Source organism: Argopecten irradians, chromosome 6 (genome assembly GCF_041381155.1).
Source record: "Argopecten irradians isolate NY chromosome 6, Ai_NY, whole genome shotgun sequence".
NCBI lineage: Eukaryota > Metazoa > Mollusca > Bivalvia > Pectinida > Pectinidae > Argopecten > Argopecten irradians.
Genome location: NC_091139.1, coordinates 44,907,433 through 44,920,752, shown reverse-complemented (window position 1 = coordinate 44,920,752; position 13,320 = coordinate 44,907,433). Strand labels below are relative to the sequence as shown.

Here is a 13,320-nt window from a genome sequence, read left to right as displayed (position 1 = left end):
ATTACAGGTTTATGATATCATCACCACAGTCTATCTGACCACATGTTGACCATTATTACAGGTTGATGATATCATCACCACAGTCTATCTGACCACATGTTGACCATTATTACAGGTTGATGATATCATCACCACAGTTTATCTGACCACATGTTGACCATTATTACAGGTTGATGATATCATCACCACAGTTTATCTGACCACATGTTGACCATTATTACAGGTTGATGATATCATCACCACAGTCTATCTGACCACATGTTGACCATTATTACAGGTTTATGATATCATCACAACAGTCTATCTGACCACATGTTGACCATTATTACAGGTTGATGATATCATCACCACAGTTTATCTGACCACATGTTGACCATTATTACAGGTTGATGATATCATCACCACACAGTTTATCTGACCACATGTTGACCATTATTACAGGTTTATGATATCATCACCACAGTCTATCTGACCACATGTTGACCATTATTACAGGTTGATGATATCATCACCACAGTTTATCTGACCACATGTTGACCATTATTACAGGTTGATGATATCATCACCACAGTCTATCTGACCACATGTTGACCATTATTACAGGTTGATGATATCATCACCACAGTCTATCTGACCACATGTTGACCATTATTACAGGTTGATGATATCATCACAACAGTCTATCTGACCACATGTTGACCATTATTACAGGTTGATGATATCATCACCACAGTTTATCTGACCACATGTTGACCATTATTACAGTTTGATGATATCATCACCACAGTTTATCTGACCACATGTTGACCATTATTACAGTTTGATGATATCATCACCACAGTCTATCTGACCACATGTTGACCATTATTACAGGTTTATGATATCATCACAACAGTCTATCTGACCACATGTTGACCATTATTACAGGTTGATGATATCATCACCACAGTTTATCTGACCACATGTTGACCATTATTACAGGTTGATGATATCATCACCACAGTTTATCTGACCACATGTTGACCATTATTACAGGTTTATGATATCATCACCACAGTTTATCTGACCACATGTTGACCATTATTACAGGTTGATGATATCATCACCACAGTTTATCTGACCACATGTTGACCATTATTACAGGTTTATGATATCATCACCACAGTCTATCTGACCACATGTTGACCATTATTACAGGTTGATGATATCATCACCACAGTTTATCTGACCACATGTTGACCATTATTACAGGTTTATGATATCATCACCACAGTCTATCTGACCACATGTTGACCATTATTACAGGTTGATGATATCATCACCACAGTTTATCTGACCACATGTTGACCATTATTACAGGTTGATGATATCATCACCACAGTTTATCTGACCACATGTTGACCATTATTACAGGTTGATGATATCATCACCACAGTTTATCTGACCACATGTTGACCATTATTACAGGTTGATGATATCATCACCACAGTCTATCTGACCACATGTTGACCATTATTACAGGTTGATGATATCATCACAACAGTCTATCTGACCACATGTTGACCATTATTACAGGTTGATGATATCATGACCACAACAGTCTATCTGACCACATGTTGACCATTATTACAGGTTGATGATATCATCACCACAGTCTATCTGACCACATGTTGACCATTATTACAGGTTGATGATATCATCACCACAGTTTATCTGACCACATGTTGACCATTATTACAGGTTGATGATATCATCACCACAGTCTATCTGACCACATGTTGACCATTATTACAGGTTTATGATATCATCACCACAGTCTATCTGACCACATGTTGACCATTATTACAGGTTGATGATATCATCACCACAGTTTATCTGACCACATGTTGACCATTATTACAGGTTGATGATATCATCACCACAGTTTATCTGACCACATGTTGACCATTATTACAGGTTTATGATATCATCACCACAGTTTATCTGACCACATGTTGACCATTATTACAGGTTGATGATATCATCACCACAGTTTATCTGACCACATGTTGACCATTATTACAGGTTGATGATATCATCCACAACAGTCTATCTGACCACATGTTGACCATTATTACAGGTTGATGATATCATCACCACAGTTTATCTGACCACATGTTGACCATTATTACAGGTTTATGATATCATCACCACAGTCTATCTGACCACATGTTGACCATTATTACAGGTTGATGATATCATCACCACAGTTTATCTGACCACATGTTGACCATTATTACAGGTTGATGATATCATCACCACAGTTTATCTGACCACATGTTGACCATTATTACAGGTTGATGATATCATCACCACAGTTTATCTGACCACATGTTGACCATTATTACAGGTTTATGATATCATCACAACAGTCTATCTGACCACATGTTGACCATTATTACAGGTTGATGATATCATCACCACAGTTTATCTGACCACATGTTGACCATTATTACAGGTTGATGATATCATCACAACAGTCTATCTGACCACATGTTGACCATTATTACAGGTTGATGATATCATCACCACAGTTTATCTGACCACATGTTGACCATTATTACAGGTTGATGATATCATCACCACAGTCTATCTGACCACATGTTGACCATTATTACAGGTTGATGATATCATCACCACAGTTTATCTGACCACATGTTGACCATTATTACAGGTTTATGATATCATCACCACAGTTTATCTGACCACATGTTGACCATTATTACAGGTTGATGATATCATCACCACAGTCTATCTGACCACATGTTGACCATTATTGCAGGTTGATGATATCATCACCACAATTTATCTGACCACATGTTGACCATTATTACAGGTTGATGATATCATCACCACAGTCTATCTGACCACATGTTGACCATTATTACAGGTTTATGATATCATCACCACAGTTTATCTGACCACATGTTGACCATTATTACAGGTTGATGATATCATCACCAGTCTGTCTGACCACATGTTGACCATTATTACAGGTTGATGATATCATCACCACAGTTTATCTTACCACATGTTGACCATTATTACAGGTTGATGATATCATCACCACAGTCTATCTGACCACATGTTGACCATTATTACAGGTTGATGATATCATCACCACAGTATATCTGACCACATGTTGACCATTATTACAGGTTGATGATATCATCACCACAGTTTATCTGACCACATGTTGACCATTATTACAGGTTGATGATATCATCACCACAGTCTATCTGACCACATGTTGACCATTATTACAGGTTTATGATATCATCACCACAGTCTATCTGACCACATGTTGACCATTATTACAGGTTGATGATATCATCACCACAGTTTATCTGACCACATGTTGACCATTATTACAGGTTTATGATATCATCACAACAGTCTATCAGACCACATGTTGACCATTATTACAGGTTTATGATAGCATCACCACTATCTGACCACATGTTGACCATTATTACAGGTTGATGATATCATCACCACAGTTTATCTGACCACATGTTGACCATTATTACAGGTTGATGATATCATCACAACAGTCTATCTGACCACATGTTGACCATTATTACAGGTTGATGATATCATCACCACAGTCTATCTGACCACATGTTGACCATTATTACAGGTTTATGATATCATCACAACAGTCTATCTGACCACATGTTGACCATTATTACAGGTTGATGATATCATCACCACCACAGTTTATATCTTACCACATGTTGACCATTATTACAGGTTGATAATATCATCACCACAGTCTATCTGACCACATGTTGACCATTATTACAGGTTGATGATATCATCACAACAGTCTATCTGACCACATGTTGACCATTATTACAGGTTGATGATATCATCACAACAGTCTATCTGACCACATGTTGACCATTATTACAGGTTTATGATATCATCATCACCACAGTTTATCTGACCACATGTTGACCATTATTGCAGGTTGATGATATCATCACCACAGTTTATCTGACCACATGTTGACCATTATTACAGGTTGATGATATCATCACAACAGTCTATCTGACCACATGTTGAACATTATTGCAGGTTGATGATATCATCACCACAGTTTATCTGACCACATGTTGACCATTATTACAGGTTGATGATATCATCACCACAGTTTATCTGACCACATGTTGACCATTATTACAGGTTTATGATATCATCACCACAGTCTATCTGACCACATGTTGACCATTATTACAGGTTGATGATATCATCACCACAGTCTATCTGACCACATGTTGACCATTATTACAGGTTGATGATATCATCACCACAGTTTATCTGACCACATGTTGACCATTATTACAGGTTGATGATATCATCACCACAGTTTATCTGACCACATGTTGACCATTATTACAGGTTGATGATATCATCACCACACAGTTTATCTGACCACATTTTGACCATTATTACAGGTTGATGATATCATCACCACAGTTTATCTGACCACATGTTGACCATTATTACAAGGTTGATGATATCATCACCACAGTTTATCTGACCACATGTTGACCATTATTACAGGTTGATGATATCATCACCACAGTCTATCTGACCACATGTTGACCATTATTACAGGTTGATGATATCATCACCACAGTTTATCTGACCACATGTTGACCATTATTACAGATTGATGATATCATCACCACAGTTTATCTGACCACATGTTGACCATTATTACAGGTTTATGAAGCGATTGATATACTTTTTCAAGCCCACCAATCACCTGTTTTCTCGACTCGAGGTCGGACACAAACTGGCCACTAAGATAGCCCATGCTGGATGTCTATTGACCGAGTTCCTGATGGAATGTGTACAGGTAAACATAACGATGGTGTCATTACTAGTAATTTACACACAATGCCTCATCTGGATTTTGTTTCCATTTTTTCAAAATAACGTTTATAAAACATAATGAGTTTGGTTCATATGATGTGTCCTGAACATTTGTTACAAATATAAAAGGGACAGCCACTGTTACCACTCGACCAAATCATTTTCTGTTACTTTTTCCCCAAAACTTGTTTTATATTTTCCTATTTGTAACTGTACACACAACTTCAAATCGTATCTTACCTTACCTTTCGCATTAGAGTTGATAACTCTGCCTTATAGTATCCCGTACCACACTGCATTATCTTTCACTTTCCTAGGAAAGATCGCTGGCTCCAATCATTTTACAAGTTCGGTATATATAATAGCACCTGTCTGGTACTGTATTTAGCCCAATAAACAATAGTGATATCAGTTGTCTCAATTTTTGTTAACCACCCAGGGAACTTATTTCGTCAAATACGGTACCATACAAAAGGTGAAATAGAACCTACGGACATAGTGCATACTAGTAATGTTAATGTCTGTTGTTCATTAATGAAGGACATCAGTTGATGACACAAGAATAGTAGTTATTTTCAAATATAAAGGAAATTTTTCTTCACATGATGAATGGAATGCTGCATGTTTTGCAGGAGGATGTAAGGAAGCATTTTGTGGACCTGATAAATGACATAGGACAGTGTTTATCTGAGGTGAGTACTGCTGTGTGTACTTGTAATATAGGACAGTGTTTATCTGAGGTGAGTACTGCTGTGTGTACTTGTAATATAGGACAGTGTTTATCTGAGGTGAGTACTGCTGTGTGTACTTGTAATATAGGACAGTGTTTATCTGAGGTGAGTACTGATGTGTGTACTTGTAATATAGGACAGTGTTTATCTGAGGTGAGTACTGCTGTGTGTGTACTTGTAATATAGGACAGTGTTTATCTGAGGTGAGTACTGCTGTGTGTACTTGTAATATAGGACAGTGTTTATCTGAGGTGAGTACTGATGTGTGTACTTGTAATATAGGACAGTGTTTATCTGAGGTGAGTACTGCTGTGTGTACTTGTAATATAGGACAGTGTTTATCTGAGGTGAGTACTGCTGTGTGTACTTGTAATATAGGACAGTGTTTATCTGAGGTGAGTACTGATGTGTGTACTTGTAATATAGGACAGTGTTTATCTGAGGTGAGTACTGATGTGTGTACTTGTAATATAGGACAGTGTTTATCTGAGGTGAGTACTGATGTGTGTACTTGTAATATAGGACAGTGTTTATCTGAGGTGAGTACTGATGTGTGTACTTGTAATATAGGACAGTGTTTATCTGAGGTGAGTACTGATGTGTGTACTTGTAATATAGGACAGTGTTTATCTGAGGTGAGTACTGATGTGTGTACTTGTAATATAGGACAGTGTTTATCTGAGGTGAGTACTGATGTGTGTACTTGTAATATAGGACAGTGTTTATCTGAGGTGAGTACTGATGTGTGTACTTGTAATATAGGACAGTGTTTATCTGAGGTGAGTACTGCTGTGTGTACTTGTAATATAGGACAGTGTTTATCTGAGGTGAGTACTGATGTGTGTACTTGTAATATAGGACAGTGTTTATCTGAGGTGAGTACTGATGTGTGTACTTGTAATATAGGACAGTATTTATCTGAGGTGAGTACTGCTGTGTGTACTTGTAATATAGGACAGTGTTTATCTGAGGTGAGTACTGCTGTGTGTACTTGTAATATAGGACAGTGTTTATCTGAGGTGAGTACTGCTGTGTGTACTTGTAATAACTGTAGCAGCAAGTCAAACACTCACCATATTCTTGATGGTCAGCATGCCTGTTCGCAGCTTACATCTTATATCAACCAGTTTTATTTATTTCTCAAAATGTACTTTTGGATTTGACTATGATGTATACAGATTTCTTTACTCAACTGTATACAACAATAAGCTTGGAAATGTCATCAATACATTGCAACAATTGTATATTTACTTACAATTATGTGGATTGAGGGAAACTTCAGCGAAAATATAGTTTATTAATTGTGATCCACACACTGGTGGAAACCATTTCTGATTTAGATAATTTAATGTTTAGGTGAGCAGTAAACACCTGGCTGCTGAGGCGGTCCTGAGTCCCAGTAACACCATCAACACCTGTAGTCAGTTCTACTTCCTGTTCCTCGGCAAAATCTCCGTCACAGCCAAAGGGGACAAACTCTTGGAGAAGTGTGGCATATACCAATAGTAAGTGTGGCATTTACCAATAGTAAGTGTAGTATATACCAACAGTAAGTGTAGCATTTACCAATAGTAAGTGTGACATATACCAATAGTAAGTGAATCATTTACCAATAGTAAGTGTGACATTTACCAATAGTAAGTGTGACATTTACCAATAGTAAGTGTGACATTTACCAATAGTAAGTGTGACATTTACCAATAGTAAGTGTGACATATACCAATAGTAAGTGTGACATTTACCAATAGTAAGTGTGACATATACCAATAGTAAGTGTGTAAGTGTGACATATACCAATAGTAAGTGTGACATTTACCAATAGTAAGTGTGACATATACCAATAGTAAGTGTGACATATACCAATAGTAAGTGTGACATTTACCAATAGTAAGTGTGACATTTACCAATAGTAAGTGTGACATTTACCAATAGTAAGTGTGACATATACCAATAGTAGTAAGTGTAGCATTTGCCAATAGTAAGTGTGTAAGTGTAGCATATACCAATAGTATGTGTAGCATTTACCAATAGTAAGTGTAGCATTTACCAATAGTAAGTGTATCATTTACCAATAGTAAGTGTGACATTTACCAATAGTAAGTGTGACATATACCAATAGTAAGTGTGACATATACCAATAGTAAGTGAATCATTTACCAATAGTAAGTGTGACATTTACCAATAGTAAGTGTATCATTTACCAATAGTAAGTGTGACATTTACCAATAGTAAGTGTATCATTTACCAATAGTAAGTTAGCATATACCAATAGTAAGTGTGACATAAACCAATAGTAAGTGTGACATATACCAATAGTAAGTGTGACATATATCAATAGTAAGTGAATCATTTACCAATAGTAAGTGAATCATTTACCAATAGTAAGTGTGACATTTACCAATAGTAAGTGTGACATATACCAATAGTAAGTGTGACATATACCAATAGTAAGTGTGACATTACCAATAGTATACCAATAGTAAGTGTGACATCATTTAGTGTGACATTTACCAATAGTGAATTACATATAATATAAGTGACATTTACCAATAGTAAGTGTGACATATACCAATAGTAAGTGTGACATTTACTAATAGTAATGTATAACATGTATCATTTACCAATAGTAAGTGTGACATTTACCAATAGTAAGTGTGACATATACCAATAGTAAGTGTGACATTACCAATAGTAAGTGTGACATTTACCAATAGTAAGTGTGACATTTACCAATAGTAAGTGTGAGCATTTACCAATAGTAAGTGTGACATATACCAATAGTAAGTGTGATCATTTACCAATAGTAAGTGTGCATATACCAATAGTAAGTGTGACATATACCAATAGTAAGTGTGACATATACCAATAGTAAGTGTGACATATACCAATAGTAAGTGTACATTACCAATAGTAAATGTGACATATACCAATATAAGTAAGTATCAATATACCCAATAGTAAGTGTGACATATACCAATAGTAAGTGTGACATATACCAATAGTAAGTGTGACATTACCAATAGTAAGTGAATCATTTACCAATAGTAAGTGTGGCATTTACCAATAGTAAGTGTAGCATTTACCAATAGTAAGTGTGACATATACCAATAGTAAGTGTATCATTTACCAATAGTAAGTGTGGCATTTACCAATAGTAAGTGTGACATATACCAATAGTAAGTGTGACATTTACCAATAGTAAGTGTAGCATTTACCAATAGTAAGTGTAGCATTTACCAATAGTAAGTGTGGCATTTACCAATAGTAAGTGTGACATATACCAATAGTAAGTGTGACATTTACCAATAGTAAGTGTGGCATATACCAATAGTAAGTGTGACATATACCAATAGTAAGTGTAGCATTTACCAATAGTAAGTGTATCATTTACCAATAGTAAGTGTAGCATTTACCAATAGTAAGTGTATCATTTACCAATAGTAAGTGTAGCATTTACCAATAATTAGTGTAGCATTTACCAACAGTAGGTGTAGCATTTACCAACAGTAAGTGTATATACCAATAGTAAGTGTATCATTTACCAAAAGTAAGTGTAGCATTTACCTATAGTAAGTGTAGCATTTACCTATAGTAAATGTATAATTTACCTATAGTAAGTGTAGCATTTACCTATAGTAAATGTATAAACCAATAGTAAGTGTGACATATACCAATAGTATGTGTAACATATACCAATAGTAAGTGTATATACCAATAATATGTTTAGCATATACGCAAGTAAGTATGTATATAAGCTGATTTTGAAGCCCATTTTGCAAAATGAACTCTTCATTTTCTTTATTGCATGGTATATGTAGTTGAATAACAATATAAAAGGTTGAGACAATGTATGAAACAGTGGGCTGTAATTGTGTGCTACATGTATGATGTTGTTTTTTTCAGTTTGTTGGAAATTGTGAGTACAGCCACCCAAGACAGTTTTGTGAAATTGACAGTGTCCTGTTTGAGCTACAATCAGGAAGGGAACTGTAGGGCGATCCTATCTAAGGCTTTATGTGCTTCGTCAGAGGTAAGCACTGCTACTGCATGAGTATTTTAGGCAAGGCAATTAAGGATTATTTTTATACAGTACCACATTAACTTATTAATTAGAATTTGGCCTGATTAGCCTCTGAAAGTAACACACTAGTCGTGGCTGTATCCTCACATACTGAACCCTGATTTCTCTAGATAATATGTGACAGGTGATTCCAAGAGGTGATATATCCAGCATATCTGGTGATTCTAGACAAATCTGTTAATGTAGTGCCATTATATATGGAAGTATTAATTGCTGTAAAAATGGAATTATAGGCAGCATGATGCTCATAAAGATGATGAACATGTTTTGATAATGTTTATATGTAATATTATCATTGAATTATCAGTGAATACATTGGGACTTTACAGAGTGCCCGTTTGTACTGTACAAAGTTCCTGCGGGTGTTACTACGGGTGAGAGTGCCAGGCTTCAGTACATGGGGAATGGAACTACTCACCACACAGCTGTATGATCAAAGCCGCAGCGTCTCTCATGCTGCCCTCGGCGTGATGGAGGAGGCGTGTGAGGTCGATGTAAGTGTTACATATGGACAAGGCCCCTTTGAACAAAAGTACATACCTGTTACATTTCCATTCTGACAAATCTTCATGTCTTGATTTTATAGATAATGAATTCCCTTCAATAGCCATAAACTGGAGAAGTCATGCCCTGGCATGAAATAGTGGGAGACCATATAGTGTTATCCGTGGCCATCTTATCTCTTCCTGTCCTCTCTTTTCTTGTCCAATTATGATTTTGTATGAAGCGAGGAATTCCAAGTATGAAATAATAGATATTTGAGTCTTTGCAATTATGATTTTGTAACTGTTCGATTTTTTTTCAAGACATGTCTGAACTCCTTGATAAAGTTACGACCATCGTGCCTCCATCTTGGAGAGAAGGGGCGTCTCCTCACATGCCGGTTCATGTCAACGTCTCGTGGATTCCGTACACTAATGGATGCTAACTATATCTCGAATGAACTGGAGATTTGGGCAAAGGTATTTACATATTTGATATATATATGTGAAGTATTTCCAGGTTTTGTATAATTTCATTGTGTACAATACATATTAAACCATTCAGATTTTATATAATTCACTATTATCTTTTGTGCTTTGTTAAATATCAAATTTGTAAACAAAGCAGCCCAGGCGACATATTCAACAATGTGTAATTCTTGGTATTCCAAATTAATTTCCATTGTACATTAAGGTACATCAACAGCTGTACTTCTGTAACCTCACAATTGAAGAAGATTTGGTGAATTTTGTATAAAGAAAAACAACTTTTTTTACAGACCTTTGACACAAAGTATGTTAGTATTGTTGAAGAGCTGTTGAATGAAGCCCTCACAACATATGAGAAGACGTTCGAAGGATCCTTTTCAAGGCGATCAAGTAGGAAGTAAGTCCTTGTTCTTTCAAACTTTTCAGGGTTATCTCCCATAGCACACAGAGTTATCTCCCATGCATTTCTTCATTGTCTCCATATGTCACAGGGCTTCACAGAAAAACACCAAACATTGAATGCTGCACTATTAAATATGACATAAAGAAAATTTTGTTCTTAAATTACTTCTACATCAGTGTAATGAATGGTTGATGGTGCAGAATTACAAATTTAGTAACTTAGATTTTCTAAAATGACTGACGTTAACACCTGTAATTTTTTGTTTTGAAGGCGTCCCAGTAAAGATGCTTTTCTGCCTGTCCATCTGTATGGTCAGCTCACTCAAACCAAAGATGGCTTTCAGCTTTTACGACAACAGGTACCAATCTCCAGTTTTTTAATTCTATTCCTCTGACACTTAAAGGGCAAATGTTCATTTACAAATAACCTTTGATAATGTAAATTTCTGATATTTGTACAGTGATAATGCACTTCATACTAAAGTCATTGTATTGTACTTAGTAGGGATGCGAACACTTGCTAACAGAAATTACCCATTAATTATGCTATGGTCATCAATAGGAATAATTTATGGTAAGCTAACTTTGCTGGTGTGATTTCTCTGTAGGAATGTGTAGAAGAATACTTCCAATGTATCCGCTGCCAAGAACTGATGACAGATGAAGATAACATGAAGCTTAAGACTGCCCTCTGGGCTGTGGTAGGTATCCTAAGTCATGTTCTTTTTAGTGCGAGCGTACTCGCACTATTAATTTCCTTGTTGGTGTGGAGTCTGTGTGATACCGGAACTCAGTGTCTTATACCGTTTAATAGATTTCGCTGTCATTTAGTGACACCAACCTTTCAAAAACATATACTAAGATATACCTGCGATGTTTTACTGTAAATTTACAACAGTGACATTACACAGTGCTAAACACCTTCATTTTGTGTAAACTTCAAGCGATGTATCATACAAACTCTTGCATCGTGATATATTCTAAGCATCTGATTGACTTTGGAAATTTCCAGAACAATACAATGCAAGTCAGGTTTATATAGTCAGTAAAAGAAAGTGACGAAACAGATAACTTTTAGCACCGGCCAAAGACATTTACAGCGTTATTAAGCTGACTATATTTGATTTAATTCACATCATCCTAGGTCCAAGGTGTACGTTGCACTATCGTTTACTAAACCCTGTGACCACGGACCGCTGCAGTTCTAATAAATATTTGTAAAATTATCCAGCCTTGCGTAAGAGAAACAGAATAAAAACATTATCATAAAAATATCAGTCTGAGCTCTAGATTTGGTGTACCCCAGAAAGGTGTTCAAGCATGACACAGGTAAGTCACCATGTGCACAGACTGGACAGTGTTGTAGCGTACCACTATTTTAAATAGCTATACAATATGATAATAAACACACTTCTATGTAACAAAGAGCACAATTACCAAGTTCAAAGTCATTTCACATTTAGAGTTCTGATGAAGTAAGAGAAAATATGTATTACAATACATCAAGGACGTAAACCATCTCCTTGATAGCAATAGTCCCAAAAAATGCAAGGATAATGGGCAAAAGTGCTATGTACACCTGTTGCCAAGGATGATTTCAAACTAAAAATTAAAGTTAGGAAGTAGTTAGCAAGCACTTAATGTCTAACAGACATATGTCTAGTTTAACTTTTACAAACATTTACTCTCTACAGGGAATTTACCACATTTACTCTCTACGGGAAATTTACCAACATTTACTCTCAACAGGAAATTTACCAACATTTACTCTCTACAGGGAAATTACCAACATTTACTCTCTACAGGGAAATTACCAACATTTACTCTCTACAGGGAATTTACCAACATTTACTCTCTACAGGGAAATTACCAACATTTACTCTCAACAGGAAATTTACCAACATTTACTCTCTACAGGGAAATTTACCAACATTTACTCTCTACAGGGAAATTTACCAACATTTACTCTCTACAGGGAAATTTACCAACATTTACTCTCTACAGGGAATTTACCAACATTTACTCTCTACAGGGAAATTACCAACATTTACTCTCTACAGGGAAATTACCAACATTTACTCTCTACAGGGAAATTACCAACATTTACTCTCTACAGGGAAATTACCAACATTTACTCTCTACAGGGAATTTACCAACATTTACTCTCTACAGGGAATTTACCAACATTTACGGAATTTACACATTCTCTAAC

The 13,320-nt window shown here is 35.9% G+C and overlaps 1 protein-coding gene across 3 annotated transcripts in view; it reads left to right on the top strand.

Moving 5' to 3' along the window:
* LOC138326022 (rapamycin-insensitive companion of mTOR-like) overlaps nt 1–13,320 on the top strand; it is a 57,520-nt gene that overhangs the window by 30,701 nt on the left and 13,499 nt on the right. For all 3 annotated transcript variants that reach the window (XM_069272120.1, XM_069272119.1, XM_069272117.1), the window contains exons 18-26: nt 4,771–4,906; nt 5,556–5,615; nt 7,011–7,159; nt 9,558–9,684; nt 10,065–10,229; nt 10,542–10,697; nt 10,997–11,103; nt 11,380–11,467; nt 11,717–11,809. In XM_069272120.1, coding sequence (XP_069128221.1) covers nt 4,771–4,906; nt 5,556–5,615; nt 7,011–7,159; nt 9,558–9,684; nt 10,065–10,229; nt 10,542–10,697; nt 10,997–11,103; nt 11,380–11,467; nt 11,717–11,809 — 1,081 coding nt within the window. The remainder of the gene's footprint in view (nt 1–4,770; nt 4,907–5,555; nt 5,616–7,010; nt 7,160–9,557; nt 9,685–10,064; nt 10,230–10,541; nt 10,698–10,996; nt 11,104–11,379; nt 11,468–11,716; nt 11,810–13,320) is intronic.